The 8,561-nt window shown below is 40.1% G+C and overlaps 1 protein-coding gene across 1 annotated transcript; it reads right to left on the bottom strand.

Moving 5' to 3' along the window:
- Positions 1–3,464: 3,464 nt before the first annotated feature.
- On the bottom strand, positions 3,465–6,743 carry LOC147879895 (pentatricopeptide repeat-containing protein At2g39620-like). The gene has a single exon (XM_087371371.1). The coding sequence runs from the start codon at positions 6,626–6,628 to the stop codon at positions 3,788–3,790; it is 2,841 nt and encodes a 946-aa protein (XP_087227497.1). The 5' UTR covers positions 6,629–6,743; the 3' UTR covers positions 3,465–3,787.
- Between the last annotated feature and the right edge of the window lie 1,818 nt (positions 6,744–8,561).

Here is an 8,561-nt window from a genome sequence, read left to right as displayed (position 1 = left end):
TCAATCATTAAATTTTGTCTGATTCTCTAATTGCTACAAATTTTCTCTTAAATTTATTCCTTTTTTTGCTGCTTCTTTTTTCATAGTGAGATTGTGCAATGGTATTTTCAAATTTGATAGAAAAAGTCCCTTTTTAAAACACAAAAAAAGGAATATTTTATTTATTCCATGTTTGGCACAAAGCTGCTCAATCTATACACAATAGTGTCATTTGTTTCCCCTCCCACTAGTTCATTTCCATTAACCTCAAATTAGTCTCCCTCCCCTCCTTCCTTCATTATCCCCTCCATTCATTTTGTTTGGATCAGTTTTGTTATAAGCAAAAGTTTAATAAGAATCATGGAAGTTTATATGCCCCTATAAAAGCAAAAGCATAGTACATCAAGATTAGAAACTAGTTTTGTTTTAAATCTTAGCTTTCAATGTTATAGACTTATAAATGAATTCCATGAAAATTCTCCAAAGTTTTATACTTAAATAATACTATTCTTTGAAAATACTACCGATATACTAGTCTTTAAAAAAAACAAAATTACCATTATACTATACTTTTTAAAAAAATCTTATTTAGACTCTCCTTGTGGACTTCATGTCCATGTGTGCCCTTTCTTATGCACATGGATTCAAGTTCCTATGAAAAGTCTAATTAGTCAAATATAAATTAATTATCTCCACTCCATGATGCTGCATGATGACATTTTTCATCAAGCACAAGCGATATTTGTGGTAACCTCGATCAATTTAGGATCTTCCTATATTCTAAGTTAGCACCAAAAATATAGATTTTCACAATCAATTCCAATCTCATATTAACCTTCTATGGTGAATATTTGAAAAAAAAAAGGGGGTTTGATCTAGTGTAAAGAGTAAGTTATTCAATCACCCATTAAACAACCAATACAATCACCCATAAAATGACCAATACAATATCCTATCAATGCTATTATTTCAATAACGTATTACTATGATTGCTAATATTTCACAAAAAATACAAGGCATTTAATCTATTTGCACTTACAAAAGTTCAATAAAAAGTTCGAGTGCTTGGTTATGTGATGACACTTATATGAGGCTTGCAAATTATATAGCTACATTAATGGAAATGATCATGGAACTCATAATTGGCTTTTGGCTTTGAATTAACCTTATGGACACATTTTAAATCTGACTAGATCCCATCGACTCAATGGTTTGTAGAATTATTGACCACTATAAACCTATTTGTTGCTAGCTGACTAGCTCTAGAGCCTATAAAGCTTCTTGCCTTATGCACTTCAACCCATTTTATCGACCATATAATGCCGCAACCTAGTCCTCCATTGTAACCATCTATTGGCCTTAATGATCTCCTTATGTAGCAATTCTATTATCATCTATTGTAGAATATCCATCTCTCTTGATTGGCTTGATGCCCATTTATCATCCCTTTTATTGCCCATGTGGTAGTCTTATTTGTTGCTCATGTGCTATTCCATAGAGCCATGCTAGTAGCCTACCTTGTTGCCTTTGTGTCTGCCTATATGTTGCCTCATGGCTATGCCTCTCCATTTAGATATGCCCATCTAATATTATGCAGGGGAATTCAAGCATTTACCTAATCACCTTGATACCTTCTTAGGCATCCCATGTAGCATGAAATGAAACTCAAATGTAGATATGATAAGTGTGGACAAGAAACCGTCACAAGAGCACTCATTCGTAAGATTGAGGATAGTGGTATATTTGCCAAATTATGCCAAGTTGTATTCCTCAAAATGTAGAACAAAATATGACAACACCTAGCCCCCCTAGAGATCACATTCTACTTGTAGTAAAGTGATTCCCTAGATGTGCTATGACAAACTCTTATTTTTTCTTCGAACCATGCCTAGCACTCACTCTTGGCTATGCATTCCTGCTAGATTCAATGGGCCTTGGTGAATTCTTGACAATGCCCCGATTGGCCTATCTATAGAGGAGGGGTCTGCCTCTCAAATTTGGCTAACCTAGACCAAATCCCACAAACTCAGCAGTCCAAAAAATTTAGACTAGATAGCAAATTGCTCTTGGCAAGTAACTTCAAGAGCCTATTTGCTAGACTGCAATTGTTATCCCGTCGTGAGGACCTTATATTCCATCCATTTTGCCCCTTGTATGCTAGCCATTCTAAGGAGCTTAATGCTATGAGCAACCTCAAAAGTAAGCTAGGTCAATGGCAATCCCTTCAAGGTTGTGCTTCCCTAATGGGTGGAACTAATCAATATGAAGAAGGATTTCTATCTTCAGCCCATGTAACAACCTCATCTATTGCCCATACAACATGTTATGGATATGCCTAGCCATGAAGTTGGAAGTGTGGCTTCCCTTGCTTTTCTCTTGCCTAGGTGGTAGTCTCTCGTTCCCATGACCTATGTAGGTGCCACCCCCCCTTATCCTCGTTGTGTGGGGCCGCATAGGGGCTTAGTCTATCAACATGTCAAATATTGGTCTTGGGAATTAAGAATTGTGAGCATCTGCTTCTCATTTTCTACAATAGGTGATTTAACAAATGACACTTGGTACACAAAGTTTCGGTGTGGATATCGCTCTATTGGTGATGGAGACACACTTAATAGTGCCAAGGCCAGGAATTCTGGCATTCATAACATCCGAGTAATGGTGGAGATACTACCAGCCTTCAAGAAGAGTTAGGTTTATATTTCTTCAGACTTACAGAGAATTGTAAAAAACGAGTAAAATGTATGTGTTAATAATTCTCTACATTTACCTTTTAAAATGTATGAGTTAATAATACTCTACATTTACCTTGTATGTGTTGATAATGCTCTACATTTACCTTGAGATTTATAGCATTTAATCTAGGATACGCTATTGATAGATTTAGCAAAGATATATTCACCTAGGTGCTTTTGTTTTTCTCCATTAATTTTGGGATTGCTAATGGTTTGACTAATGATTCCATAGATAGTCACTCGGGTCGGAATGGGAGTAGAAAACCTAACAATGGCTATAAGGTAGCCACTTGGAATTTTAGGGTCTGTTACAACTACATGACATGCACATCAAGTAAATAAGAGCTTAACCAAAGCCACATATCATATTTTTATAGGTGAAGCTCGGTAATGTGGATTATGCATGGAAAATAAAAGGTCTACCTATGTTTGAACGTGAAAGAATGCAACCATGATTCAGATGTAAAAATGATGGGCATTTGTTGTTCATTGTTTGCCATGAAAAGCTTAGTATTTATAGCTTTGACTTCAAAATCAAGGCTTTTTTATTTTTTATTTTTTTCCTCATAAAAGGCTAAGTATTTTAAAGCTTTATAGTTTTGACTTCAAAATCAGGGCTTTTTTGTTTTTTGTTTTTTTTCCTCATAAAAGGCTAAGTATTTTAAAGCTTTAGTCAAAAATTCGACACTTGAAGGCTAGGTGGGAAAGCAAATTGTTTTAGAAACTAATTTCTTCTTTGTAATGTTTGGGTGCTTGAAAAGAGGGATACTGCTACTGTTGGTGCACACATGTCATCCATAGTCCCAACAAGTACAATTCCCTCCCTTGAAGGAAAGGAAGCGGTCTGCATCTCTGAAAAGTACAGCGGGCTGCTCAATCTTTGACATGAGAGTACTGGCCAACAACTGTCATGACCAACCTTGAGATCTTATACAAAACATACCGTGTCCCCTTGGGTTGCTTGGCATGCTTTCTCCCTGTACTCAACATAACCCATCTCCCTTTGCATCATTTGATATGCACTGTGACACACAGTGTAAACCTGTAACATACCCTCATTTTGAGGGAAAGTTTCTCTATCTCAGCATATATCTCTTTGCTTTTGGAATGTCTTGTATCCCACCACAAATCATGCTTGATTGCATGCTCAATCCACCTCTGTCCTGGCGTCTTCCACCCCCATCTTTCATTCTCATTGGCTCAACGATCACCTCGTCTTTGTGCCCATGAGCATCCACATAGAGATTAGACATTAACACGTAAGTCGCAGAATCCATTTCATCCAATTGCATTGCATGTTCGAAGGCGTCTCTTCCAAGCTCTGTGTTACCCCACTTTTGACAAGCACCCAACAAAGTATGCCAAAGCACAAGGTTAGGTTGGAAAGGCATTTTTTCCACCATTGCTACTGCCTTGTGTAATTGGCCTGCACGGCCAAGCAGATCAACCATGCAAATGTGGTGCTCAATGGTAGGCATGATGCCATAGTCTCTGCCCATGGCCTCAAAGTAATTCTGGCCCTTATCCACTAGACCCGTGTGACTGCACACAGTAAGAGTGCTAAGGAATGTGACCCTATCTGGCTGTATGCTTTCCCCTCTCATTCTCTGAAGCATATGGAAAACGGTTTCACTTTGTCCTAGCTGGGCATATCCCATGATTAGTGCATTCCAGGAGACTACATCTCGGGCTGGTAGCTTGTCGAAAACTTCCCGTGCTTTTGCAAGCAAGCCACATTTGGCATACATATCGACTAAGGTGTTCCCAACAGAAGTGTCTCTTTCCAGATCCTCTCTGGCAATATGAGCATGTATTTGTTGGCCCCTATCAACGGCTCCCAGGCTGCCACAAGCTTTCAAGCTGCAAACAAACGTGACAGCATCCGGAGACACCCCCTCCAGCTGCATCTGTTCAAAGCAGTTCAGTGCTTCTACCGCAAACTCGTGTTCAGCATACCCTGCAATTAGTGTAGTCCACGAGACGACATCTCGAACTGTCAGCTTGTCAAACACTTCCCGTGCTTTTGCAAGCAAGCCAAATTTAGCATACATATCAACCAACATGCTGCCAACAGAAGCATCGGTTTCCAATCTCCGTGTCACAATCTTAGCATGTATTTCTTGGCCCTTGTCTATGGCTCCTATGCTGCCACAAGCTTTCAAGCTGCAAACATATGTGACAGCATCCGGGGTAACACCTTCCAACTGCATCTCTTCAAAACACTTCAATGCTTCTTCACTGAGCCCATGTTCAGCATATCCTGCAGCTAATGCTGTCCATGACACAACACCTCGAACTGGCAGCTTGTCAAACACTTCCCGTGCTTTTGCAAGCGAGACACATTTAGCATACATATCGATCAAAGCACTGCCAAGAAAGGGATCTCTATCCAACCCCTTTTCAGTAATGTCAGTGTGTATTTCTTGGCCCCTTTTTACGGCTCCTATGCCGCAACAAGCTTTCAAGCTGGACACAAACGTGACAACATCTGGAGGGACACCCTCCATTTGCATCTGTTCAAAACAGTTCAGTGCTTCCTCGCCAAGCCCATGTTCTACATATCCAGCAATAAGTATATTCCAAGAGACTACATCTCGAATTGGCAACTTGTTGAACACTTCCCTAGCCTTTGCAAGGGAGCCACATTTGGCATACATATCCACCAAAGTGCTGCCAACAAAAGGATTTCTTTCCAACCCCCATCTCACAACGTTGGCATGTATTTGTCGTCCCTCGTCTATGACCCCTATGGTGCCTGAAGCTTTGAGGCTGCAAACAAAAGTGATAGCGTTTGGAGACAACCCCTCGAGTTGCATCTGTTTGAAACAGTTCAGTGCTTCCTCACAAAGCCGCTGTTCAGCATATCCTGAGATCAATGCAGTCCACGAGACTACATCTCGAACTGGTAGCTTATCAAACACTTCCTGCGCTTTTGCAAGCAAGCCACATTTGGCATACATATCGACTAAAGCGCTGCCAACGAAGGGATTATTTCCCAAACCCTTCCTGGCAATGTCAGCATGTATATCGTGTCCCTTGCCTATGGCTTGTATGCTGCCACAAGCTTTCAAGCTGCAAACAAAAGTGAAACCATTTGGAGAGACACATTCCAATTGCATCTGTTCAAAACAATTCAATGCTTCCTCACCAAGCCCATGTTCGACATACCCTGCAATCAGTGCAGTCCATGAGACTACATCTTGAACGGGCAGTTTGTCAAACACTGCCCGTGCTTTTGCAAGCGAACCACATTTCGCGTACATATCAACCAAAGTGCTGCCAACAAAAGGATCTGTTTCCAACCCTTTTTCTGCAATCTCAGCATGTATTTCTCGACCTCTTTTCAAATCTTTCAGCCTAGCACAAGCTTTCAATATAGCCACAAATGTATACTCGCTAGGAGGTACAAAGTGCTGTTGCATTTTCTGGTACAGGTTGAGGGCAAGCTGTGATTCCCCAGATTCAATATAACCTGCGATGAGGGAAGTCCAAGAATACTCATTCCGCACAAGCAACCTGTCAAAAACCTGCTTGGCATCGCACATGCTTCCACAATCTACCAACATTGGGACAAGGTAGTTCCCTAGAGATCTATGATCTTCCAGCCCACTTTTACATATGAAGGCATATAAGCGCTTGGCATACCCTTGATTTTTATTCTTTCTGAACTTCTGAAAGATGCACTTAAAGTTATCAACCGAAGACCAGTGGGACGTCCTTTCTAAAGAAGTGAGTGCTTCCTCTAGGCTCAACGTCTCTAAGCCAAGGTTCTCTCGCCATTCTCGTGCGTTAGATTCATTCACTTGTACTCCAAACCTAACGCAACTGCCATGTTCTTTATTGCTTGACCTGGCGTGACCACTGGATGCTTTGGCTCTGTGCATTCCCCTGCTTCCAAGCTCCTTTTTCTCGCGCATGTCCTTAACCCAACCTGAATACGACTCGTTAATAATCTTATACTTGAAATCGTGTAATAAATCAATATGCTCAGACTCGCCGCACACTTTGCTCAGTAGAGCAAGCTGGAAAATCCTCCACTACCACCGGTTTCACGTTCTGTTGGATTGTGGTTCCCCTGCCTCCCAGGCTCCTCGGCCAAGGAGATACTCATCCAACCTGCAAGATGTGACGAATTTATGCCAGGGGGCTTGTGTCATGGAGGGATTCCTTGAATTGGAAGTTTTTCCCATGATGCATGACATAATGATCCACGCGAAAATGAGAGAGAGCTGTAAAGAAATGTCACATAAAAGGTTCTCAAAGGTAGGGGAAATAGCACCGTCAAAGTCACTCGCGCTCGGACGGAGGATCTTTTCCATTGGATCAAGCTACCATAAAGATGAGAAAATGGTGCTTTATGAGAAAATGGTGGGCGCTGAAACTTCACAAGTCTCCCATCACATCATGGGAAAGTTTCCATAAATAGTTGACGTGTCCAAAACTTAGTACTTAGCCTATCACATCATGGTGAATTTTTTAATGATCACCTCCTCTTCGCCCCAACTTTGATGGCTTGTAGAGGCACACGAGTTGGCCTTTCCCTCAAAATGGGGTGCTATTTCCCCTGGTCCCACTTTATTTACCCCTATTTTGCCTCTACAGGCCTTATGACATGGGAGGGGTTTTGGGGGGAATTATATTTCCCATATGCTTAAAGGGGTTTTTTTGGGAATTTGCTGGGAAATTCATCCTATGTGGCATGTTGTAATTTCTCACCTTTCCATATACGAGTAGCATGACTCGTCTACGTCTACGACGAGTAAGAGACCCACTCCGCTGGGTCTCAAGGTTGGGATGTTAGGGTGCCTGGAATAAAAGTTTAGCTAAATCTCCATATTTGAATGCTTTTAAAAACTTGGATCTTTAGCATTGCTTTTAGTTGGGAAAAACGTTTTTGCATACATCTCTCTCTCTCTCTCACACACACATACACACACACACGCACACATTAAATTAGCCTAATGTTTTTCTCATTTTCACACACACACACACACACACACTTACACATGTACATAATAACCACCCTTTTTATGATTCAATTTGTTACACAAGCATACTCATCCCCTTTCTCTTTATAATTATGTATGCCCTGGAATTAAAACACTCGAAAATATTATTACAAAATAATGTGTTATTATTCCCCTTCTCCCCTTCCCCATCACTCTTATGATATATATATATATATATATATATATAATAAAAGTATGCACACACGTTCTTAATAAAATTTTCCCTTTTATTTTTAATAAAAAATCTCCATTATTGTGTAATAAACCCAAAGAAAAAATTCCCTTCTTTTCCCGTTAAGTGTTCCTACCTTAGGGACTTATTTTTACATTTGGTTGATAACTAAGAGATGATTTTCTATTATCTCTAGGATTATATTCTAAATCATATGGTTGATAACCACCAAGAGATGATTTTCTATTAACTCTATGACTATCTAGAGATGTACTAGATCTAGTGATAAATTATTCACATTTCAACTTGATCTTGGGTCCCTTATTATGTTAGCAACAAGGGGTATATTATGAGATATTGAGATACAATTTGTAAAAACATGGAAGAACCAAGAAGTATAGCTTATTTGCTTCTAAATTATATGCTACAAACCTTACCGTGACCTTAGGCTTGGTATTTGGTTAGACCTTTCCCTGCGAGGCACCGACCCACGTCTTCCACCGCCCTTCTCTTTCTTTCTTTGCTTGGCCATAACCGTCTCACTTTCGATTTTCTTATAAGGCCCTCACCATTTTAGTGGCCTAAACCACCCCACCTTAGTATCATATTAAATATCTACCTAAGTTGTAGGTGACCACCTTACCCCTTAAGTCATTATACCTAACCACC

The sequence above is a fragment of the Dipteris shenzhenensis genome, chromosome 33 (assembly GCF_047967505.1).
Source record: "Dipteris shenzhenensis isolate YYH24624 ecotype China chromosome 33, Dip_SZ_1.0, whole genome shotgun sequence".
NCBI classification, from domain to species: Eukaryota; Viridiplantae; Streptophyta; class Polypodiopsida; order Gleicheniales; family Dipteridaceae; genus Dipteris; species Dipteris shenzhenensis.
This window is presented reverse-complemented; position numbering and strand designations above follow the sequence as displayed.